This window comes from Simochromis diagramma, unplaced genomic scaffold (assembly GCF_900408965.1).
Source record: "Simochromis diagramma unplaced genomic scaffold, fSimDia1.1 OVJJ01000421.1, whole genome shotgun sequence".
Taxonomy (NCBI): Eukaryota; Metazoa; Chordata; class Actinopteri; order Cichliformes; family Cichlidae; genus Simochromis; species Simochromis diagramma.
In genome coordinates, this window is record NW_024387250.1 from 798,712 (window position 1) to 824,761 (window position 26,050).

The following is a 26,050-nucleotide window of genomic DNA, read 5'->3' on the forward strand; positions in this document are numbered from 1 at the left end:
GTGCTCCCTGCCACTATAAATCAGGGGAGGATAATGAAGCTGCCCTGCTGTCCCGCGCCACTCTCCCACACAGTGATCACAGTACAGTGTGGTGAACAGAAAGCCCGCAGCCTTTCTTTTTTCCCCTTTCCCCCCCCCCCCCTCCTAATCTAGAAACAGAAGTGTCACTTGGATTGGATGGATTCTTGTGTAAACAAATAGTTTGTGGCAAAAGGTGGAAAAAAAAGTCCAGCTTGGTCTGGATTTCACAACCCAGATGAAAACAAAAGGGCTTGAAGGGTGGTTTAAAGATAAAGTTTCCACTTTTATCCAAGCCGCCCTTTGCAACTGCCCCCAATCCTTCAAATTGCACTTTTCCTATTGACAACAAGCATTTTAGCTACTTCACACATAATGATGCAGTTCTTACCCCCAGGACAGACTCACTCATGAATAGCTTGGCTTTCAGGCCCATATGAGCCAGTAATGAATACCAGAGAGACACACACAAACAAGACCGCAATAGAAATTAGACAATAGAAGAGGATTACACAACTTTTGGTCACTAAGCCAGTTGATAATATCACTACAGGAACCATGGAGAACCAAACGAGTCTTGGTACACGCTGTAATGGCTCAGCCATGATCTCAGCACTCAACAACCAAATCACTTGTGAGACTGAACGAGAAAATCTATTCAGGAGAAAACGCTTTATTGTAGAAGCTTTGCTTGTTTATCCAGATGACACAGTGGAGAAAGTCTGTGGTGTTACACACTGTACAATGACATTTACAGAGTTATGGCCGGACATGTATTTGACACTTGATTATTTGCTGCAGGCTTGAATCCATTCCTGAATGAAACACCTTTAAGAAGAAAACAACTGATGAGTGTGTCATATAAAACACCTGTCCCCAACTGGTAATACATCTGCAATAGAGGGAAGAGCGCTTGATTGATGCAGGTCTTTGCACTCCAGTTTTATGGCAACTCTATTGCCAAGATAGTGTTTACTGAGAAGAGGCAATACACTAAAAAAATCTGGGTTTTTCCATTAATAAAACGTCTGCCAAACAACAGCATTACCTGAGGTTACGAGCGGAGGTATATGTTTTAAAATGCCTTACCAGTTGTTGGTGTGTGAGCCCTCCAAACAAGCTGCCGTGTCTTAAACTTACAACACTCCTCTGTCTGAAATGTAATAGAGTTCAAAATGTACCGCACACAGAGCAAAAGTCTGGTTACCAAGTTACAGAAAACAATGCTGCAAATGAGAATCTCCATACAGAGGAATTTCAAATATGTATTTGGCCGTGCATAGAAACTGAATTTGTGTTCTGAGGTTTGCATTTGAATGTTAGTTTAATGATCAATACAATGCACTGTGGGCAGGTGTGACTCTAAAAAAAACAAAAGCATAAGCCATTTTTTATGGCTTAAATGATCTGCGACTCCAATGTGTGGTTTATTTATTTTTATTTTTTCCTTCTTAAAACAGCCATATTCTGCCCCCCCGACCTGGACGACTACCCGAGCAGCATACTTTCAGGATAGTTCACTTCAAACTAGAGCTACTTTGCAGCAAGTCCTGCAGATGTGGCGTTTCACCAGATTTTAATACCAGTGTGATACGTAAGGTAGTCTGGAGGTAATTTCCTAAAGGGGTCATGCACCTGGGCCCTACAGTACACTTGTGAACCCTGCTTAACAGGAAATCTAAGACGCTTAGAACACTAATGCCCAAATGGCCTCAGGTAGCTACAGTGGCAACAAAGAGCCTTTAAAACGCTTGTCTGAAAACTGGCCAGAAGTGTAAAAGAAATCTAAATGACTGCAAATTAGTTTTTTTTAATAAAAATTAAGAGGCACAGCACAATACGGCTTTTTTAAGATTTAAAAGGATCGAGACAGTTGCATAATTAAAAAAAAGAAAATATTTTTACTTAGAATTTGCTTAAATTAATGAACTGAAAAGATATGTGACAGTACAAATATTTAGTAAACATTACATACTGTACACCACTAGTAAATCCCTGCAAAGGATATAACCCTCTTATGAGAGGAAAAATAAACAATTCAATTTGGTTTTTAGGAGCAGAGGCAAAGAGCTCTGTTGTTGACAGTTTATTGTTCTCCCACACAAAGGAGCAGACCCCTCTGCCAATCCACAGGCGCCTCACTGAAAAATAGAAACCACGTGCAAAGGACGAGAATTTAAAGGTATTTAACTAAAACTGAAAGAAATAAAATAATGAACAGGCATCAAACTCCCAAAGCAAATATCCCTGCGAGCCCTAAGCACTGCTGGATACTTTTAAAATCCTGTTTTTGATGGGGAATGTAAATGATTCCCTCTTGACTTTTTATGATTCCAATGGAGTTTCCTCATTTCATTCGTTTTCTTAATTAATTGACTTTTTTTTTTAAACGTATTGACATCTATTTTTTTAATATATATTTCTTTAACAAACTGACATTCATCTGAAGACACGTGGATTTCCTCCCTTTAACGTTTACTTGAGAAGATTAAAATTCAGGATGCCTTTGCAACAGATCTACACCAATTGCACATTGTTCACGAGTCCATCACACTGAGAGTCCCGGCTTAACAACAAGACATCAAAGCCAGGTGTCAGCAGCCTTTGAGGTGCGGAAGTGCGGAAAGTTTGTCGACTTTTCCCAAAGCAGCGGCATTTTCGACCCCTTTTAGCCACTCTTTGCATTTCCTTACAACAGTCTCATCCACATCCCCGTCCTCGTCTTCATACTCCACATCATCGTACTTGTATTGGTCATTCAGCAGAGATATTTTAACGATGGCGGTGATGTCCTGCTCCGCGCTCTCTGCTTTGGCGGCCGGCGCGCAGCCCTTGGACCCCCCGTGCGTCTTTTTGGATGGAAAAACTCGCCGGTGCCGAAAATCGGTGCCGGCGCAACACTTTTGTTGCTTTGCCATCATTTGTTTTTCTAGATTCCGTTTTTGGATGACAAGAATGGCTTCGGGGGTGAGACTGAGTGTAAATTGAATTTCCTTCTTCCCTTCCTCTTTTCCACTGAGTTGTCTCGTGGAGTCCATGGAGCTGGAGCGCCTGACTCCTTCAGATGAATCCTGAGGTTTCGGCACCATCAACCACGAAGACTTTCCCTGGGTCTCTTGCCCGGCACCGGGCTTCTGAGTGGGGCTTTTATTTTTGTCCTGCTGGGGTTTTCGCCCCAAGTTCCTTAAATTCGCCGATGCCCAAGATGTGGGTTGTTTCTCCTTATCCGACCCCCCTCTCTCTCCGCAGGATTTGCTGGTTTGCTCAGGAGGCACTCCGTTGGCTTTCTTTTTCCCGAATAGTTCCCTGCCAGGCGATGAGATCCGCTGGTGGAGGCTGATGGGTGGAAAAGGCATCGTTGTGTCTGGAAGTGGTCAGGATATAAAAGCGTGCAAATTATTCTGAGCGCAGAAGAGGAAGCCCTGCGTAAAGCGACGACCGGCGCTCTGCGGGCATAATCCAACAGACAAGGTGGAGGGGGTTGCGTTGCACCTGTTGTCCGCGCTGACTGGAGTTCAACTGGTTCACACAAGGCAGCCCGGCCGCTTTATGCAGGAGCCGGCAGGAAGGCGTGGCAAGAAGCGCCAAACAAAGCCGTGAAAAAACTGATGATGTCATTTCATAATTTTCAACAACTTCCTCAAACGATGAGCCACATCCACCCAGAGTTCCCCTTATCTCCTGTCACAGCGCCTCTCTGCTGCTTTCCAGTTACTGGATCCATTTCTCGTGCATTATCGTACCCATCATAAGCTTTTCAGGACACAATGAGCCTGAAAACTATGAGTCATCATTGAATGTTTTTCACAAAAGTGATGCCGTTAAAGAACTAAATTTCAACCCAGTAAAAAAGAATTATAAAGCCGAAAAAAACGACTTCTTATAACATTTTTAGCCCATAACGTCTTTATTCGAAATACAAAACTCAAAAAGTTCAACAACTTCAAAAGTATCAATACTCTAATTTATTTGCACTGCCAAAACATACTTGGATGAAAAGAAAGAACTTATGGTCATAATCATGAGTTTAGTCCTTGGTGCTCAGATCAGTGTGTCCTTGAACATGTCACAGGAACAATGGCATGCAGTTTCATTGTATCCTTTCAGTAAATATGATCTCAAATGTCAATTATCTGATGTGTATTGACAGTCACTTTTGTTACTCCAGCCATGTAGACTATGAAATAGCATCTCATAGGATACACAAATAATCTGCAATATTGATTTTTCTTTGTCCTTCTTTGCTTCTATCTGCACTTTCTGCCAGGCAGAAATCAATGAGCCCTTTTGCTAATCTGTAGTTATTAAACGATTTTATATTGCCTGCATATTTTATGGCTCGTGAAACATCTTGGCTTTAAGTCATGCATCAGATGCAGTTGCTCTGGGGAAGGGGAACTAAAACTACATCTAAAATGCATGTGTGTTTAATGCTTTTTGAAAATTAACAGTCTTCAGACACTTAGAATCAATAACTGGGACAGCAACTCCCACCACAATACAGGCCAAGTTATTTATTCATCTCTGCAAGAAGACTTAGATCATTAAGCTAAAGAAGACACACAGACTTGTTTAATTTCAGTGCTCGCCGAGGCATGATCCCCGTTCTCTCTGACATAACAACAGATTAAATGTACTGAAGGGGAAACAGTTGGGACGCTAACAGATTGCTGGGGTCAGGGTTCTTCCCATTCATCTTCAAACTTTGGTGTAATCCAAAAATGGCTGCTATGGAAAACCAATCAGAAAAAACAAAGACGACAAACTCATTTCAAAGAATTATTTTATCCCCCCCAAGATTACTTCGAGAGGGAGTTGCTGGGTCTCTGCCAAGTCCGATAACAATAAGTACTGAGGGGAGATTTCGCCCATGGTAATCCAACAAAAATACAAGTGTCTACCCCCCCAAAAAAAACCCATAAGCGTAGCAAAAAAAGAAAAGGAATTATTTAATCTGATAAAGCAATTAAGAAAAAAAAACCCAAAAACTAAACAACTTGAGCTGTGCTCTTATTACGTAGAAAAACATTTTAGTTTAAATGCAAAAAAATGCAAAGGGATCAAGACTGCTGGCCCAAAGAGCTCTAAAAAGCAGAAAGACCTTTGTTAGTAGGATGTGAACATCTGCACCACAAATGGGGGTAGGAAAAGGTTATGAGTGTTCTGGAGGAGGTTGTCATGACAACCACATCCTCAAAGGCTACACCATCACGCTGAAGCGGTATAGGGGAACATGGGTTATTAGGTCACGTAAAAATCACAATGCTCAGAAAAGCGTAATTAACTGGGTCACTGCTACATCTGGCAGGAAATCAACCTAAAAAGGAGAAGCATTTTTAACATGATTTCACATGATGCACTGAAGATTGAGTGCTTTTTAAATTCTGTTTAGCTGTAGAAAAGAAAAAAAATAAATAAAAAAATAAATCATATTTCAGGCATTATCAGTGAAGCAGTGACACAATTGCCAAGGGGAAAACATCAACATGGAATAGCATCTCAGAGCCTCTTTGCACAAGACACACACCAAGAGAGAGATATAATGCTCTGACAACGTTTGCATGTAGGAAGCCAGATGACAATTAATTTGTATACTGCTCAAAATGCAAATATAGAACCCGACTTAAATTTGAACTGGTTTCTTCCTGCTGCATATAATCAGAAGGCACTTTTGTTGTATTTGACCACATACCAGACTCAACATCAGTTTCTGCACTTAAATGGCATAAATACACTCAGAAAATCCAGGAATATTTTTAAATATATTAACCATTAAAGGCACCCATTACTCATGTCAAAAGCAAAAGACTGATACCTATTATCTGGTGATAGTTATAGACCTTTAGCTACACTTAAAAAGCAAGACTTCACAGTATGAAAGCCATAATAAAAATTTGGAAAATATAATGTATATACAGTATCATGTATATTTTACAAAGCCTCTTGTTCGCAGTTTGCATATTAGGACCAGTCTTGATAGGAAACTGTAGACTTTGGAGTCCTAACTCAGACAGGTCGTGAAGCACTTGATCACAGCATCCCTGTCAAAACAAATAAAAGAGAGAAACAGAAAAAAAGGCAATTAAGAAATGAAAGGAAAAACTAAATATAGCAAAGACAAAAATTCTGCCATGCGTACAAAATTAAAAGCAACAATGAGTCCATTTTTACGATGATCTGGGTGGGGCTCATCATGAATAAGTGAGCATGTTTTGGCGGGGAGGGACCACATGCTCAGAATGATGGGGGGGCTTCCTTTTCTTTTTTTTCCCCCCAGGTACACCAAGTTGAAGGATGATGCAATGCAATCCATCACCATGGCGACCACAGATCGTTGCCTACTCTATTTCGCTTCACACAGTTTGTTCTTGCCATCAGTGGTTGCTATGCAGACTTTGCCTGCAGACACGTTCGAAATTGGAAGGAGGAGGTGCGAAACCCGTCAAGGTTAAAAGAACAAGGGGGATCATGAGCAGTCTGACAGGGAGGAGGGGAGGCCGCTGGAGAGAAGGGTTGCTTCCTTAAATGCTTTGGTTTTTAAAACAAAACAAAAAAAAACCTAAAAACTAAAAAACAAACAAACCAACCTCTGTGTTTTTAAAAATATATCACTTAAAGCTTATTGTCATTTCCACTGCATAAATAAATTATCAGTCTCAAGGGCTTTCCCCAATTTCTGATTAGATGTCTGAGCCAAAAGCAGCCTTAAAGTGGTGTGGGACGTGCACAGGCAGCAGGTTTTAGTATCTCTCTCTGCATGTGTGAGGGGATATAAATAGGAAACAAGGTAAAATACATTAAAGGATCAAGTCCACTGGCCATGTGTTATGGCAGTGGCCAGCCAGGTATCGGAGACTGTTGGAACACAGACAGGGATGGGAAGTACTATAGCATTGTGTCACCCCATAAAAATCGCGAGATCAAAATATGCAGAAACAACTTAAAACAACAGAGACCGAAGCAATCAAGTCTGAATTAAATGAAAAATGGATTAAAGTAAGAGGCTTAAGGAGACAGAACACAAATGTGTTGACAAATAACATAAGAAACATAGCAGTAACAAAGAAGCAGCTGATTGGCAGCATTTTAGTATCAAGCCCAAAAAAGAAACAAAGCCCGGCCATAAAATTTGCATTCCTCTACAGGAATTTGTTTTTTGGAGAGTGACATGGGAAAAGGTCTTTGTCTAGGCCTCGTTTTGTTGTTAGCTTTTGGGCTGGGGGAGGGGGAGCTTGAGGTTGTTAAAAGGACGTCCCTCAGCTGTCAGGATGGATTATAGGGTCGCCCAAACACACAAGATACTTAGTGGGTGGGGGCTGCATGGGGGCTCTGGACCAAATGAGCTATAACCCAACTTACATCTGAACTGACAAAACAACATCACACCTCATGCCTGGCCTGGAGGTAAAGCACTGAGGTGGTACAGCATATGGCACCAAAGTGAACACTTTTGGTACAGTGGAGAATTTTTTTGCTTTTAAAGAAAAGCTGCAAAACATTAAGACACCTGTGACACTGCAGGCTTTTTGTCTTTGATGCAGCACAGCTTAGCCAGATCCAATCAAAAATTTGCATTGTGCCTTAACCCTGTAAAGCTTAACACAAGCTCATTATATGCAACGTAAAAGCTACATTAAGGAAAATATTTTTGGCAAATCAGATTCAAAGAGCATTATTTCATTTAGAAAAAAAAAAAAAAAGCTACTTAATTTTGATATTATGGATTTAGCAATGATGTCACAGCACTAAAGCATGGAGGGTGTGAAAACAACAGGCTGCCATTTGTTTGACACCAAGAGCGTACACTGATCGTACTGGGGGATTAGAGCCATATGGTGGACGCAAACAAGAGAAAGACGTAAATAAAAAACAAACCAAAAAAAAAAAAAAAAAAAAAAAAAAAAAAAATGTTTTCATTGAAGGGTCATGCACGCCAGAGAGTACGAGCACATATCCATATATCAAGGCAAAGCTTGCAAAGTATAATCCTGTCATCTTACCTGGCAAATGGAATATAAGAGATGCTATACCTGAAAGAGAAGAAACACAAAAGGATGAGGGAAAATACTGGTGATGGTGGGATATTTTTAGGACAGATATTGATTGTAGAAGAAGATACTAATTACGAATGAACTGTGCATGTCATGTACCAGTTTAAGCAGATTACCTGTATTTAAAGTCCTTTGCATTAGTATTCACCTACTGATGAAGAATGAATGAATGTGTCCCTTAGCTCATTTTAAATTTGATTCAATGTTTACATTTATTTTATTATTTAAGGCCACTACAACAAAATACATTGAACTAGTTGTCCTGTAAATTCCTTTTTAAATCTTTCCAGGAACTGAAATCTGATACGATAATGCTTATGACAAAGGTTCTTTTATATCACTTAGCAGTTTTATCACAGTCCCTCTTCCCCGCTCTTTTCCTTTCCCCCTTTCTTTCTCTCTTTTCTTTTCCCCAGTCAAGTCTGTGCCGTGTTCAGCAAATGAAAATAAAATAAACAATAAAAGCAAAGGTGAATCAAATAGACCAATACGGCAAGGCTGGGATGGTCCATTTGGTAAAGTAAATCCGTTGGGCATCTTTCTTTGCCTTTAGACAACAATTCTGATGGCAAAAGAACCAGATGAGACAGGTAAAAAAAAAAAAAAAAAAAAAAAAAAAAAACCCACTTAGCAGTGATTAACAAAATGTAATTGTACATTAATTGGACATACTGTAATATTTGTACAAGTAATTGTGGACAGAAAGGTAGCAGGCACACTTATGAAACAAACACAGAACCCTATCCAGGAAATGATCACGGCTAAAGTTCAGCTTAACAGATTCCTGATGAAACCAGTGATGTATTTTAAATATGTGAGGAATGCACTGACACTGTTAAATAATCAACTAGAGCGCAAACATGAGCATACCGACAAGAATCCCCATCTGTCTTAAGCAGAGCTGTAACAAATATAACAAGCAGTGTAACACACTTTTACACGTGAATCTTCTGACTATCTTAATTTAGTTAGAGCAAAGAAGGATGTTTAATAACAAAACCATTGTAACTATCTTGAGCTTGTGACAGTCAGTTGTGGTTGAGGATCATATGGTCATTTCACAGAATTCAGCCCAAGGACTGGACTTTGACCCCATCTGTGCGGGTCAGTGGCGACGTCTTATTACGGAACCACCTTCGCACAGACGTCTGAGTGGCTGCGTGGGAGTGCACTATGCCCCCAGTCTGTTAAGAATGAGTTCTGGATGTGTGACTTGTGGTTTCCATGGTGATGCCTTTGAGAACGCAGGCAGAGCGGAAATGAATGTACGACATGTAGGTGTAAAAGCAGTGTGATTGTAAGGCTGACACAGGCTATTCCCTTCCTCCATAGTTCCTACTGGCTCGTTTTTTTTACACACTTACACACACTCTTACACACACGTTCAAATAAGTGAACGTACAAATTACTGACAGGCTAATCTATATCATTCATTCATTCACGTCTAAGGTTAAGCTTAATTCCACTGACTGTGTGGATGTCAAATAAAAGCTCAAATAGCTTGTAAGCTTGATATTTGCATGATATACATTTAACAACAGGCTAAAAAACTTAAGCAATTCATCCGTTTGCAAAATTACTGAAAACTTATTTTAAGCTCTGCAAACTAAAAAGGCCAAATATTATAAAATGCTCTAGTAAAAATAACATTACCCTCAGATGAAAAAGATTCATGACTTAAGATTTTAAATGTAAAAAGGAACTAAGAAGAAGAAAAAAAAAAAAAAAAAAAAAACTGCTTTAAAACATTTGAGTAAAGGACATGCAGTTAAATGACAAAAGAAATTATTGTGGACGTTGTAAATAGACATAAAATCACAGTTTTTAAAACACTATAACTTATAAGTGAAAGATGGGTTGTTTAGCTCTTTGTGTTACACACTTAGCATAAGAACAGATAACTAATTAAGGACTAATAGGTGCCATGTATTCTCCCTGGACCGTTCACATGTAGTTTTCATTATAGTAATGACTCCATAGAGAGCTGGCAGCCACTTCGTGTTGTGTGTAAACAATCCATGCCTGTCTGCCCAAACCCCACAGCTAAATAGCACTACACGATCCTGCCTTCTTCTTTACAGGGCAAACATACGCTGACCTACAATCAGGCATGGCCTCTTGCCCATCAGTCTTATTACAACACCTTTAATTGTAACCTGCATTTCAAACAGATGTCACTGTCTGCTCTGGCAAACTAGGGTAAACCAATTTAATCAATATACTTGGATTGTGCTTGCTATCATTTTGCCCTGAACAATAAAATCCAGTATAGCTTGGCTAAAACTAAGTGTATTCGCCTTTACACTTTTAGCCAAATATGTGGCTCACTTACAGATGTATCTACGAATACTATAAAATAAACTTATGTTGCGATTTCAACATAAGTATAACATAAAATAAGAGCTAGGGTTTCTAAGCAAACTGTTGGATTTTAATGAGTTATTCATTGCAAGTGTCAGTGGTCTGAGGCTGATCACTGTAGGTGTGAATAATGAACAAACTGTACTGAAATGGTTTAGACTACTAAGTCATCCTTACCACGTCATTGCCAGAAACTGCAGAATACAGAAGATTATGGCCAGTCCCTTTTTACCCCACTGTAAAGTCAATAAAAAAAACAATTTTAATAACACTACTTTAAATTAATAACTGCAAACGGATTTGTTTGTATTGAAACATACTTACCCAAAACACTGAACAAAGCGTTAAGACCAGGCAGAGCTGTAAGAAGAAAGGAGACATCAGCTTGCATAAACTTTTTGCTTGCACAAAGTTCACAGTTTTAATTTTTCTCCATTTATTTTCAACCTATCAGAAAAACAACGTAAAAAACAAACAAACAAACAAAACCCCCCAAACATTTAAATGTTACTCAAGAAAACATCCACACTGTCAAGGTGAAATGTGTTGTTAAGTTACGTTACTCATAAACCACCAACTACTGTAAGTGGAAGTGCAGTGCCTTGCATAATCTAAGTCTAAATAGTAAAACACAGTATTTACCAGCACAACAATGGTTGCTATCAGTCGTGTTGGTTCAAACATGCGCTTCAGCTGTTTTAGTGGTCCCATTAGGAAGCAGGTGCTTTGGGAGAACAATAAAAAAAGTAGATGGATTAAGCTCAGTAAACAGGTCTGTTATAGCTGTGGTTGTCAAACAAGCAGAGGAAAAACTTCACACTGTCAACGCATCACTTTTGAACAATATAGAAGTTTAAGCTAAGAAAACAAACAAAAAGCTCAGTTTCAAGCCTTCCACTGCAACAGTCACACTGGCTCATCTGCGTTTGCCTCCAAAGGCAGCGTCAGTTTATCAGGACTTCCAGTTTAACCACTCTACTTTAAGACTTCCAGTTTGGTCAACAATTAAAACTACAGATGAGTAAAAACTGATAGCTCATGTCACATGATAGCTGATTGTTTTGATTATGCAAGTGTGGTCCTTAAGCACTGTATACCTGCAGTCACTGAGGCTTGCTGATAAGTAATTGGCCAATGGAACTTTGCCAACAAGCGGACTACAAAACGTAAACCAGATAACTGCCCATCAGGTGGCCATGCTCCACAGATACTCTCGAATTATGAATCATTATTATAATTATAATATAATTATAATTTTCCTTCATAGCATTAAGTAGTCATTTCCCCTCCCCAGTGATTTTCTGCAGTGCAGCAGAGGCTGAATACAATAAATATGTAGTTGCTTTCACAGCCATCTTGAATTGCATTTTGGGGGTTATGAGGCTTTGGTAGTAACAACGGTAGTTGTTAACTGATGGGCAGCTGCTCACTGAAAAGAGTAAATGGGCAGAGATGTGTCTGCAGTGGAAAAGTAGTACATGTAACCGTCCAAGCCTAAAACGTTGATAGAAAAAGTTGACAAAACAAACAAATGTATAAATACTGAAGGGTTAAAAAAACAAAAAACAAAAAAAAATCTCAGGGAAGTCCCAAACTAAATTCACAAGAATGGGACAGATCCCTTTTGTAAACAAACTGGTTCCCCACAACATGAGTAATACACTGACCGCATACAGCACAGTATGAGTAACATCTGAAAAACGTGACCAACAAAATCAAATTTGGACTACATGTGGCAATAATTACAGTTTAAATGTTTCATTCCCAACACTTAAGACCTCCTACATGATGCATGTGTTACGTCAGTGAATTTAACAAGACAAAGGCTTTCCCCACTGACGAGGCACGCAGCTTTGGGCTCAGCTGAGCTGAGTGGGCAGAGGGAGTCCGTGGAGCGTCACATCTGTTAGATGAGACACAAGAGTAATGTGGGCTGACGCAGGCTCTCTCTGCTGGTCTGTTGAGAGGGAGGCTTTTTTTTTTTTCTGTCCTCAGAGTGTCAGAGACACTAATGATTGGCGCACATGCTGGGAAAAAGATCTGGCACCTAAAAGAGTGTGTCGCTGACTGTAAAACTGATCACGTAATTTTAACACATTAAGTGTTAAGATTTTGGCAGATCACTGAATAGACATTTGAAATCAGAGTTTAAGCTAAATTGAGCTTTTGTTGCATTACATAATTTTGTTCTTTTGTCATTAAAACACAGCACATAGTGCCTCCTGTTTTCATACCTGTGGCCGTCAAGAAGAAACCAGCAGCATACCGTTTTTATAAAGTAGGTTAAGCTCTGTAAAATAATATGATACTCTTTTGCACTGGACTGTTAACCTGAGCTATGAAGAAGGTGACCTAGTTTCTTGATGCATCTAACCTTCTGGATATTTAATACCTGAAAACAGAGACTGTACAGTCTGATAACAATCACCAAATCAAGCGTTCAGTGTCTGTCAAAAGAAGTCAAAGACATTACTGTAAGATTTAGACCTTAGTTCACCTACAAATACAAATCTAAATGTTGTAGATCTGGTGACATCTATAAAGATACATTTCTAATCTTGAACTTTATATTGAGTTTTTTTCGCCTACATTGCTGGTGATTTTTAAGAAGGGGGTTAATTTAGATTTCTCTCTACTGGAAAGTCTTGACTTAACTATGTGAAGGTCCCCAAGATGATCCATTTATAAACTGGTACCGAATAAGTAAAACTAAAGTTTTAACCACACTTTGCAAGTTTGGTTCCCTGTGACAGGAAAGAAAACAGCTGTTTGCTCCTATACAAAGAAGGAGCTCATTTACTCACATCCTCCTATTACAAAAAAAAAAAAAAAAAAACACCACTCTCTAGAGGAGACACACAGCTATGCTGCCCCTGCTCGTCTCTGTGGGAATCCTATAATTCCTGGGTGAGTGCAACATACCCAGGTTATCTGGATTCATTTACCCTAACATTGGCGTTCAGGATAAGTGGTCAAAAGAAGCTAGTTCTCCAACTCACTAAATTAACCCAGGGTTTTCCCTGCATGTTCACATGAAAGGAGTGATGTTGGCAGGATCTTACTAATCTAAAAGGGGTGTTTCACAGATCTTAAGAATCTTCTGCGAGAGAAAATGCCACCCACTCTAGAGACTTTAGGTGATTAACAATCTATAAAGAACATATATGTAAACACCAGTAAAATACGAAAGACGAATGCTGTAGAAAATCATTAATCTGGTGATTTAGCATACAGAGCAGTAAAATAAACATTCTAATTCCAGTCAATTATTTTATGGCAGAGTACATTTTCTGTACTGGTTTTCACTCCTAAACTGATAACTAAAGCATTGAAAGTTTAAACTGGTCTACTTATACGTTTACAATATCAGCAGAGAATCTACATTATACTTCAAATATGATGCTAGTAAAAGAATCAGTAAAAACAAGGCAGCCCCACACCAATGACTTGCTGCCAATAGTTTTAGTTTGTATACTCTCAGCAGCAAACTCTGTAGTGTTTCAAGGATTGAGAGTAAATATTAACTGAAGAAATAGAATTCAAATAAAATGGGTACAAATTTGATAAGAGGTCTGAAAGGACAGCGCAAGTTTGCTGTAATAAAATGTGTCTACAAATCTGTATTTATGACTGATGATGGTGAAACTCAAAGACTTTAGAGGTCTTTGAGTTTCAAACACTAAAAGTTGTACAAAGTGCGTTCTTATATACTCAACAGCACAAAAGATTTATTCAGTTCATCCTTAGGTTCAGGTTTTGAAAACCTAAAAATGGCTATCAGAGCTGCACAGGAGTGACAACTTTAATAAATGACAATGCTTTCATCAAGATTAGATTACTTGCTTTGTTGCATCAAACTGTATAACTCATACTGACAATATGTAACAATGTCATTCATTATGAGCTGAAAACATCTCATAGTTCTTCAGGCACAGTGTTGCAAACACAGAGCAGCAGGTTATGAATGAACACAAGGACAATGTTGATAAATCACACACACTACAGAAAGTCACCACAAAGCAAACCTTAAGGAAATATGACTGTGACAAGATACTCCAGCCATGAGTGACAATATAACCTTTAAGATGACTTTTTTTTTTGTTGCTTTCTTGCAGTGTGTCATACTGATGACAAAATGCTGATGATAATACAGTACAATACCAGTAACACTTAAAATTAAACTGGACTTACCTGGCAAGAGCTGCAATATTTCCTAGTGTGTAAAAGACTGCAAAGAGCTTCAAGCCACTTGGAAGGAACAGCAGTGCTGTGCCCTGGTAAAGAGATTTAAAAAAAAAAAAAGAAAGAAAAAAATAATTCAGCTACACAAATTCATATCATCATTTTTCAGCAAGGGGTAGGGGGCAAAAATAAACAGATATAATAGCTACTAAGTGAGACCTAGAACTTAACCAGGTTAAAGGGTTAACTGTTAATAACCCGGTTAAAAATCCTGCTGAAAAAAAAAAGAGAGAAAAAAAAAGAAAAAGAGCAGAAGTGGCTGTCCTGTGGTTGTACTGAAACACGTTTGTCTCCCCCTACTGTTAGAAACCCATAAGGTTGGTTTGGATTATAATAGACTTTAGTACTACTGGACCAGTGCTGCAGTCAGGGGCGTGTCTAAAAGGGGCTATAGGTGGCACTAGTGCTGCTGAAATATTTACTTAATTACTTTTACTAGTACTACGCCGTTTTCTGCTTTTACTCTACTAAATTCTGAATGTGATTATTACTATTCTTATGCCAGACTATCCATTTTAAAGCTTCAGTTATTTATTATTTTGCAGATTAATTACACTATTATATAGTACCAGTCTACCAACTAATAAATAACTAAAATAATCAACAAGTGTATTCATTAGAAAGATATACGCTTCAATAAATAAATCATTATAAATCGAATAATATCATGTAAATAATTCTAAAAAGTGTCATCCCCTTTGGGGCTGCGTCAGGAAGGTAATCAAATGTGAATAAGGGAGCAGCTGTAAGAAGCTTCTAATAAGATGAAGCAGCTAAGATTCTGGGAAAAAGAAAAAAAAATCTGGATAGATATTCATTCTGGAAAGACACTGCTGCATTTAGTGATATTTATGTAATCAGACAAGCAGCAATAGGTTTGTAAATGTGTATTTTAGTTATTGCTGCAAACACGGTGATGGCTAGCAGTGTGTGAGCAGCCAGAAAAAAAACAAATTTTGAAAGAAAAAAAAAAAAAAAAAAAAAAAAAGGACATTTAAAGACTTAAATATTACGAGTTTTCATGCCGCTAGATTTTCTACAACGATTGTGGTAACTGTGAATGTTACCACCTATAAACAAAACCTGCATTTTACAATGGGTGCGAAAAATGGCAGTGGCTTCAAACTGTTGACAGCAAGTTTCCTCCTTCTCTTCTGCAAGGCTACAAACTGATAAGTAAGATTTATGTAGCCGATGTGGGTTACTTAAGTATAAGTGACAGTAGGAGTTGATCGTACTGATCTGCTGGAGTAACAGAGGAAATTGCTTTGGCAGCAGTGGAGGGAAAAAAAAATGCCTTCTCCACATTCTTTTGGTCAGTATGAAGGCAAAAAGGACACAAAAACATCAATTTTGCCTGACAAATACACTCACAAGTATTGAACACAGGATGCCTCCAGCAAAGCAGATGACAAACCATTTCACCCTGGTGCTGTAGCTGAGAGTGCTGGCATCAAGGACCTGGTGAGAACAATGGGAGGATGTCACAAGACAGACCCAGTGACCTGCAGAAAAAGCCCACGGGCTTCCTGCTAATCAATCATAGAGCGGCCACACCACAAACGGGGATTATGCTAGCATATGTTAAGAAATACAGAACATAACTGAAGTAGAATCTGCAAAGAATAAAAAACAAAAGCAGGAAAAAAAGTGTAGAATACAAAACACCAATAATCTGACTTCGAAAGCATTACCTTACCTTATTTCCTCCTTATCGTGAACGCGTGAAAAAGAGGTACAAATAAATACACATGACTCAGTAAAGTTAAGTGCTAACAGAAAGTCAAGACAGCTGGCTTTAAACGGCCAGAGGACGCTAGTTAACCGGAGCTAACACAAAATAGCATTTTTTCCATTATTAACTGCTACAAGCCGCTAACTCAGTGAATATAAAATCGCATGCAGACAACGGTATCTTAACATTAGCTCAGAATTTTAAGCAGGCAGCGAAAGCGATGCTTTATTATTAGGTGTTTGAATGTTATCCGTTCTCTTGACAGTCCGTTAGCATTAGCAGCGTAGCCTGTCAAGCAGTACCTACCTGTGCAGTGAGACCCAGTTCCTCGTTGTCTTCTCGACCGCTTAGCACACGACGAAGCTTGTCCATCGCTACGAGCTAGCTGGCGAACTGGCCAGAAAAAAAAGTGGACCGCTGTTCTCTTTTTCAGACTGTAACCTGTGTGGTTTATACCCACAACTGTTATCGCAGCTGTTATAAGTTTGACTTCCTGTGTACTGCCCTTTGTACGTACTGACTTGGGGTCGGTTTAATTGCAGTCAATTTGCTACCATTTCCGGGGCTGGCATTTCTATCACTGACCCCAGATCAGCTCAAAGGCGACTTCCTTAACGCCACTTCCTTTGAATTGCTACTGTTGCCTCTCCGTAGCTGATTGGTTAGTAATACCTCAAGGACATTTCTGATCCTGTTTAATTATTTTGTTTTAAAACCAACACGAGAAACACAGATTTACAGTCACATAAATATATCCAGTATTAGCGAAGGATTTCTGGTCTGTTCCCTGAGAAAATGCGCTCTTACTGTTTTTTCTCAATGATGTTGCTTTGTCGCCACCCAGTAGAGATATTACGACAGTGCAAAAAATACAATTAAATAAAACAAACAACAACCTGGCACTGTCTTCCCAGCAGAGAAGCAACGGACCCTCTTTGGTCGTCGCACTGGTTTATCTTGTGGAAAGAGTGCTTGGAATTAAGTCCATCAATAACTTTAGCATTAGTTCAACCATGCCCAAAAGAAAGATCATCCGACACGTTTCACTGATTGAGCAGTTAAGTAAGGAAACTTTTAAAAAATATACACTGACTTTTAATTAAATCCTACGCTTTTCGCAGATATGTCTCCATCAAAAATTTTGTTTGAACAAGTGGAGTTTAAAATACCTTGTTGTTATGCTCAGTTTTCAAACAGCCATCTGGATCATTACCATGTTTCTAATTTAATATATACTGAATATACTATTTCAGTATAACGACTTAAAACAGGTTGTGTTTCAAGGCTACACAATGTTACCTTGCATTTATCAGCAACAGCCCTATAACGGGCGCCAAACGAGATACAGTTATGGGAGGCTTCTGACTTTGGGTCACACTGTTCTCCCGAGGGACACAGGCATCGACTTTGGATCTTTATGTGCATGCCAAACGAAATCTTCATTTTAACTATCCTAAAATACACTCCAATTACAGACACAAGGGTTAGCAAACTCAACAGTGAGGGAAAAGTGGCTCTGAAAGCATCCAATCACAGCAAAACCATTGCCAGGGGAGGAAGATAATTGAACATCAAAGGTTATTGTCTCTTGGATGTTTGCGGTTTACTTTCAGATACTTTCTCATTACGCCAGTTTAGCCTACATCTTAAATGATACACCGTCACAATGATCTACGTATGTTCTTTTATCCAAGGTCACTGCTGCAAGTCTAACTGGGGATCCAGATGATTGTGTTTACAAGCAGATGTGCTCATAGAAAACGTATAAATCCGGTAATAATGTATCCAGTCGTTAAAAACGTCTGCGCTCTGTTTTGGGGTGCTTTAATACGCAATCATGTCTACATTAACCTTACTTAGAATAGACCTAATAATGAATCGTCATCATAAAAAGAAAAAAAAAATTACAGGGCTCAACTTTGCGATCACGTGTCACTTTCCTTTTCGGATGCTTATAAAAAAAACTCTTTGCGACACAAGAGCCACTTGATAGGAAGCTGGAGGTCAGGTGATTGAGATTCAAAGCGCGATTAAAGGGAAGCAACTTCTTGTTGATGAAGGGACATTCAGTCGACATCTCAGCTTCTGCGAAGTTTTCCAGAAAGCACCAACGATGTGGACATCGCCGTCAGTATCCCTGCTCCTGTTCGTCTCATTGTTCCATGGATGCAGGAATTTCGTGTGCCCGAGGATCTGCCGATGTTTCTCCAATGCAATCAGGTGCAACAATATAACACAAGGGGCAGCTCCAGTGATGGACCACAGGGATAGAAGATTGTAAGTTGGCAACATGTGGAATAATGCGTTTACAGGGTGGATCTTTTTTTTTTTTTAAGGCAGCTAATTCGTGTGATTAAGCAATTGCATTGTTATTCCGCGCGTATTTATGCACGGGGCTAAGATCCGCACTGAAACGTCTTTCTTGTTTAGCTCTGCTGTGCTGTTTGTAGAGTTAACAGTGATCAAATCACGCTTCATCACATTTTTTAACCTGTTGTAAGTGGCCTTAATTTTGAGCACCCATTTAAAACGGATTTTGGTTCCAGTACTTATTGTATACTTGGGGGGTCTCAGGTGTAACCTTTGATCATTCAACAATCATTACCAGTACTCTGGCATAAAAACATTTTTGGAAGCAATCTCTGCACTCTGAATGTATTCCAAATCAGTCTTAACATACAAACATTATTCCAACACTGCATCTAGTTTCACCAAGTGGCAAATGTATTTATAATTGTATCTTTTTCTTGTTTTCTTTTATCCTCAACTTTAGCCATGGAAGCACTTTGTATGTTTCTAATTTAAGCATCAGTGGTATGATAAAGTCTGCTTCATTAAAAAACATCAAGAACAAAAAAAACCCCATCCAAACATACACACCTGCTCTGTCAGTAGTATTGTGTGCATGCGTTCTCCGGTAGATAAAACAAAGGCCAGCTGTGTTCTTGTTTTCTTTGCCTGTGTGCATCTTCCTGTGAGAACTTTTTATGTTTTACATTCAGACCACTCTAAGTCTTCATAATATTGAGAGATAAATCTGGATCGATCCCTACTGGAGAGTGAAGAACGTCTGCTTCCAAGCATGGACTGTATTTATTTCATTTAAGTAGTACATCACACCCTTTTTTCTTTTTTTTAAAAACACAGTCCCCTGCATGTGTCCAGCTTAATTACCGATGAAGCAAATGTCAAGTTGCTCTCACACATTGTGAGTACACCTCTTTTTGTATGCTTTTCTGGACATTACAGCTCACTTGTTGAGTTTACTGTCAAAAGCCTTGAAGGTGGGTAATCTTGACCTCCTCTTCAGTAACAGAGTACACAACACCTTGACCCTCTTGTGATTAACGTCTGTGAACACCAAGGCTGGCAGCTTTGTGTGTCTATCAAATGCTGCCAGTAACTCTATACACTCACTCCTGGCACTTTCTGTTCTACCAAATTACAACTTCTATTTGTTTATGATATTGACAGACCATTTCTGTTAGCTGGGAATAATGTATATGTTGCAGATGTGGAAATGTTGCTCACTGGTGGGAAGAGAACTTGCTCTATGCTTATTATGAATGCCTCAAACAACCTAAATGGTGCATTTCTGTTAGAGATTAAAAAAAACAAAAAAAACAACAACAAAAAAAAAACAGTGTGTCCAGACAGGCTGTAAACAAAACCTAGGAAAATTTTGTTCTAATTGAACACTAAATAGTTGCTATGACAAAACCTGTGCCATGGCTACACTTACCTTTTTGTCACAGAGCCTCAGATGATTTTAAGATGTCACTACGTCTCTATTACATCATTAAACTGTCCTCCCAATCTTTTTATGCCTCCTTTCGCAGGTTTCTTTATCATCTGTCTTTGCAAACAATTTCAAGCCATTCCTTTGAAGGTTTAAAAGGAGTCCAGAGGATGTACGTATCACATTTCTTTTGCTGAAAAATTCCAACTCACTTGTGATACTGCTTAAGTGAGGAACAATATGATGAAAATCCATGCTCCAAATATAAGAAGATTTGGGTTTTGCATCAGATAAACTAATTATTGCAGTGTCTCTGCTTTGTTTTTTGTGGCAAATCTCATAAAAATGGTTGCAGTGTGTTTATACTGCACATTAGTCTGACAGTGTGACGTAAATGTTAAGAAGAATCTCATTATTTATTTTCTGCTGTACACAGAGAGATTACTCAAAGCGTAACCCTGAAAACCATTGAGACATTAGCATTTAACAACCTCCTCAGCCTCTCTGAAATGTAAGTCTTTTCTGTGATTCTCCCAGTCCATTAAAGTCACGATTACTGTAGTGCACCCCGGTATGGACTGTATGCTCTGTACTGCTTTGCAGCTCAATCCAGAACACAAGAAGTCTCATGCACATTGACAGAGGAGCATTTAACAACCTCCCCAAACTTCGCTACTTGTGAGACAACTTAAAATTTATTTATTCATTTGTCAGTTTTTAAAAATTCCTACAGTGCAGTCTGACTTGCAACAAACTTTTTTTTTCATCTTTGTCAAATGAAAGTGACACATTGCTCTTTTTATTTACAGGAGTATTTCAAATACTGGTATTGCAGTTTTTCCTGATGTCACATCAATCAGTTCACTTGAATCTGAGTTCGTCTTGTGAGTAAATCTCTTGTTATATTCATAGAGACTAATACAAAGGAAATCTTCAGTGTTACTGCAAGTCCAGTTTCAACTTATTATTACACTTATTACTATTTTTGCAGGGATATATGCGACAACATCTTCCTTCTAGAAATACCCACAAACGCTTTCACTGGAATGTCAAAGGAATATGTTACAATGTGAGTATTGCAATGTATAGGACACTTTCACTTATTTTGAAATTGTATTATAGCAGTCCAGAAAGTTTGAACATGCAAATGTTTCTTACATTTTCAGGAACCTGTACAACAATGGCATAAGAAAAATACACGAGCATGCCTTCAACGGAACAAAGATAGATAAGCTGTATTTGTTTCATTTTACCACATTATGTCTAATTTCTGTTTAAAATTCTTCCTTTGCACCATTAAAGTTTTGCTCCTTGTGTTCTGCTATGTTTAGGGTATTAAAAAATAATCGAAACCTTAGAGTGATCCATAAAGATGCTTTCACAGGAGGCACGGGCCCTGGAGTCTTGTAAGTTTTTATTTGTATACTCCTAAAAGTCACTTTGTGCTAAGTTTATTTTGATTTATTGAGGAAAGCTAAAGGAAACCCAGCCAGGGTGGGGGGTAGGGTATTCAACAAGCCTAGAGCCAACAAATGAGAAGTTTGCGTCAGGGCGGGCATCCGGTGTAGAATCTTTGAAACATCAAATATTGGGCTCATCATGAGGACAGAGCACAAGAGAGGCGAAGAAGAACTTGCAGGCATGGTGGAGTGGGTTGTCAGGAGAGGGCATGGTTGGGACATGTGACAGAAAGATAGCAACAGTGAAAGGGAAGGTTCAGAAGATGGTGATGGCACCATGATGTATAGTTTGGAGATGGCTACTCTGAAAGTTAGAGAGGTAATGCTGAAGTAGTCTGGACATGTGCAGAGGAGGGACAGTGAATATATTGGACAAAGGATGCTGAAGATGGAGATCCCAGGCAGGAGAAGAAGAATAAGATTTGTGGATATGGTGAAGAAGGACATTTAAGCAGAGTTTGTGTGACAGAGGAGGGTACTAGAGAAGGGGTGTGGTGGAGGCAGATGATCTTCTGTTTTGGCCCCTAAAGCGAGCAGCTGAAAGGAAAGAAGAAGAAATAGGGGAAGAAGAATAGCGAAGCAAAAGGAGGAAGATGCTTACTAAACACACCAGTTAAACTTTAAGACTCGACACAGGCTGTATTCTGTGTCTGGACATGGTCTTACTCTCCTGAATTGCTTTTATGTCCTTCATAATTTTCATGTAATCTTCAAAGAACACACTGTGGACTTCAGCTCAGCAGAGAGAAACAGTAACAGTCTGATGAACAATGGCAGTGTAAAACAGCACAGTGGACACAAAAACTCTGTCACACTGTATTAATGTCGGTTATTTTTTCACAGGGATGTTTCTGCCACAGCTCTCACAAAGCTGCCTTCACAGGGACTGGAGTCAGTTCTAGTGTTGTTTGCTCAGTCCGCCTACACCTTGAAGAGTCTGCCTCCTCTGCAGGGACTGTGGAGTCTGCGAGAAGCTCATCTCACCTACAACAGCCACTGCTGTGCACTGCTGAACTGGAACACTCACAGGTAACTTACACTGTGCATGCTCAAAGCTCAACCCTACCCCATGACTCTTTGAATTTCCATGCAGTAGTCTAAATTTAAGTCCATCAAAATCAGAATCCTTTGCTTATTAAGCAATGCTGAATTGCGTTACACAATATATCACAGGTTTCACAAACATCTGCACCTGAAATATGCCATGTAATGGTGACATAACTTTTTGTTATGTTCTTGCTTTTCTACAGAGACTTACCAATTAATCCTGTGTGGAATAACAGCTCTACAGCCTGTATTGAGAGAGATCCAGCCGGCAGGTAAATCATTTGATTCAGCAATATTTACCTGTCCTAAATCTCATTTTTATTTTTACTCTAATAAACTTTACACCTTATTGAAATCAACTTACAAGTGTGTTTGAAATGGATTTGCCCCTTGGTTTACTTTACTTACCATACTTCGCTTATTTTAAGATATCTTCATTCTGAGCTCTTTGTTTAAACAATATCTTCTTTTTTTCCATTTAAATCTCCTTCAAAAGCAGGGTTCAGCCTGTAATCGGAGGGTTAACAGACACATCTCTACTTATGGGCGTGCCGTACTTCTCGGAAGGTGACCTGCTTGCTGAAGATGAAAGCTATGAAGATGTGAATTTCCACTATCCAGAACTGGACCTCTGCCAGACCACCCGCACTCTGGTTTGCACACCTGAGGCAGATGCTTTCAACCCCTGTGAAGACATCGCGGGTTTCAGTTTTCTCAGAGTAGCTATTTGGTTCATCAATTTATTGGCTATTACAGGTAATCTGACAGTGCTGCTGGTCTTCTTCAGCAGTCGGAACAAGCTGACAGTACCTCGCTTCCTCATGTGCCACCTGGCTTTTGCAGATCTTTGCATTGGGGTCTACCTTCTGATGATAGCTACTGTAGACTTGCGTACTCGTGGTAGCTACAGTCAGCACGCCATTGAATGGCAGACAGGACCTGGTTGCAGTGCTGCTGGCTTCCTGTCAGTTTTTGGTGGGGAGCTGTCAGTTTACACACTTTCTACCATCATCCTGGAGCGTTGGCACACCATCACCAATGCTATGCAGGTAGAGCGCCACCTGGTTCTTATGCAAGCTGCAGGCATAATGGCAGTAGGTTGGCTCATCTGTCTGGGGATGGGGATACTGCCCTTGATTGGTGTCAGTAGCTACACCAAAGTCAGCATGTGCTTACCCATGGACATAGAGACTCCTTTGGCTCAGGCTTTTGTCATAATTATCCTGCTCCTCAATGTGGGCGCCTTCCTCGTTGTTTGCGTTTGCTATGTGCTGATCTACCTGGCTGTAAAAAACCCTGACTTACCCAGAAGAAGTGCAGACACCAGGATCGCACAGCGCATGGCAGTACTCATCTTCACGGATTTTCTGTGCATGGCACCCATCTCCTTCTTTGCCATCTCTGCTGCTTTTAAGTTTCCCCTCATCACAGTTACCAACTCCAAAATTCTGTTGGTCCTCTTTTTTCCCATCAATTCGTGTGCCAATCCCTTCCTCTATGCCATCTTCACTAAAGCTTTCAGAAAGGATGCTTATAAACTCATGAGTACCATAGGCTGCTGTAGAAACAAGGCTGCTCATACAGAAAGGAAATAGAAAAGAAATGCATACAAATTTCCAGTTGCATCAAACAGTAAATGTCTGTATTATATATATCAGCATCATATACAGTGTTGGTCAAGTTACTTGAAAAAAGTGATCAGTAACTAATTACTGATTACTTCCCCAAAAAAGTAATCCCATTACTTTACTGATGACTTATTTTCAAAAGTAATTAATTACTTAGTTACTTAGTTACTTTTTAAAAACACGATTTACAACCTGAATAGGTGATAAAGCGATAGATCTTTCAGCCCAATTCTACTTTTTCTGCATAATCCATCATAAAAAGTGTAATCAAATGGAAAAGTCTCTTTTTAACTCTTGTTTTATTAGTTTTAATCTTTTAACTTTATGCATCAAGCAAAAATTTAATTATATGCAACATTCTCTGACTGGAAGAAATTTGTTTAACATTTAAACCTATTTTCTGCACATTCCAGCACATAAAATATTTTTTTTGTGTGTGTTTACACTCAGTCTTTCAAATAGATGCCATTAAAACACAGCAGAAAATAAATAAAGTCAAAGACTAGCGGTCCTGTTGCTCTATTTTCACCTGTAAAGCAGGAGTGGGGTAGGCGGAGGTTTGCCTAAAATCACGGTCTTAGTAACGCAGTAACGCAGCGTTCCTACGGGAAAGTAACGGTAATCTAATTACCGTTTTTGCAATAGTAATCCCTTACTTTACTCGTTACTTGAGTAATCGTATTACAGAAACGCATTACAACTAATGAGTTACTGCCCATCTCTGATCATATATAGTCTAATACTATGACTTACTCTTTTGGCTTTTATTTTTTTTTATTTTTTTGCATTTAAGAATTACAGAAATTTCAGTACTCCATTTTGAGACTGACAAGTGATTCAATGACAAGGCGATGCCTATTTCCTTGTTATTTAATGACAAATTAAAGTACTCACACTAATGCACAGGTTGAATGCATGGTTGAATCTTAATTTTATAGCTTTTCACTGTCATTTTAAAAATGAGACCCAAATGAATGTGTGTGCAAATGAGGGAGACTTATGATTTATATCATGTTACGTTATCAGTCAAACATGGTGGAGGCAATTTTATCGCTGTATAACAATGTATGGCTGTCAGTGAGTCTGGATCAGAGGTGTTTATTGATGATGTATCTGCTGATATAAGTAGCAGAATGAACTGTTAAGTGTGCTGGGCCATGATCTCTGCTCAGATTCAACCAAATGCTGCACAGCCAATCAGACAGTGCTTCACAGTACAGGTGGATAATGACCCAAAGCACACTGCACAAGCAGAGAGAGTTTCTCAAGGCAAAGAAATGGGATATTCTTCAGTGGTCAAGTCAGCTTCTCAGTTACTGAAGACAAAACTGAGAGACCCACAAACAAGAAGCAACTGAAAGCAGCTGCAGTAAAGGCCTGGGAGAGTATTTCAAGGGAGGCAGTCATTAATTGTAAAGGATTAAAGTATTAAAATGTCCCTTGTATTTAGGTTTATGTTACTTTGTACAATTACTTTTGAGCCTCTGATTTTTTATTTTTTTTTGTAAAAATAAATAAATAAACTGGAAGTCTGTGCTTGAATCTCATCTTGATTGTTTGATTTAAAATCCACTGTAGTGGTGTACAGGGACAAAACTACAACATGTGTGTCTGTGTCCAGCAAATTATGGATCTAACTTTAAAAAATAAAAATTTACTTTAAGTTTTTGTTCTCTTCTTTTTCAATATCTTGACTGCACAAGTAAGTATTCCACGGAAAAGGTAATCAGGATGTGAGAATAAGTAATCCTACACAGGAATTAGACTGC

General features: G+C 39.0%; 3 protein-coding genes across 5 annotated transcripts; 1 reads left to right on the plus strand and 2 right to left on the minus strand.

The window, feature by feature from the left end:
• Window positions 1-2,612: 2,612 nt before the first annotated feature.
• On the minus strand, window positions 2,613-3,374 carry prr18 (proline rich 18). The gene has a single exon (XM_040001712.1). The coding sequence runs from the start codon at window positions 3,372-3,374 to the stop codon at window positions 2,613-2,615; it is 762 nt and encodes a 253-aa protein (XP_039857646.1).
• Window positions 3,375-3,968: 594 nt separating this feature from the next.
• Window positions 3,969-16,950, minus strand: sft2d1 (SFT2 domain containing 1). Its single transcript, XM_040001289.1, has 8 exons — window positions 16,714-16,950; window positions 16,047-16,133; window positions 14,622-14,704; window positions 11,073-11,154; window positions 10,755-10,790; window positions 10,608-10,666; window positions 8,019-8,048; window positions 3,969-6,059 (listed from the first exon to the last, which is right to left on the minus strand). Exons 1-8 carry the CDS (start codon window positions 16,777-16,779, stop codon window positions 6,020-6,022), a joined length of 483 nt encoding a protein of 160 aa, XP_039857223.1. The 5' UTR covers window positions 16,780-16,950; the 3' UTR covers window positions 3,969-6,019.
• A 1,418-nt stretch (window positions 16,951-18,368) lies between these two features.
• Window positions 18,369-24,404, plus strand: lhcgr (luteinizing hormone/choriogonadotropin receptor). 3 transcript variants are annotated; one of them, XM_040001287.1, is made up of 12 exons: window positions 18,651-18,684; window positions 19,555-19,615; window positions 20,247-20,318; window positions 20,583-20,657; window positions 20,750-20,824; window positions 20,956-21,030; window positions 21,138-21,215; window positions 21,313-21,381; window positions 21,478-21,552; window positions 22,450-22,635; window positions 22,857-22,925; window positions 23,150-24,404. In XM_040001287.1, exons 2-12 carry the CDS (start codon window positions 19,584-19,586, stop codon window positions 24,246-24,248), a joined length of 1,905 nt encoding a protein of 634 aa, XP_039857221.1. In that variant the 5' UTR covers window positions 18,651-18,684; window positions 19,555-19,583; the 3' UTR covers window positions 24,249-24,404. The 3 variants fall into 3 exon arrangements, with proteins under 3 accessions (XP_039857219.1, XP_039857220.1, XP_039857221.1); XM_040001285.1 differs by lacking the exon at window positions 19,555-19,615 and having other exon boundaries at window positions 18,369-18,684; XM_040001286.1 differs by lacking the exon at window positions 19,555-19,615 and having other exon boundaries at window positions 18,369-18,684; window positions 23,153-24,404.
• Window positions 24,405-26,050: the final 1,646 nt, after the last annotated feature.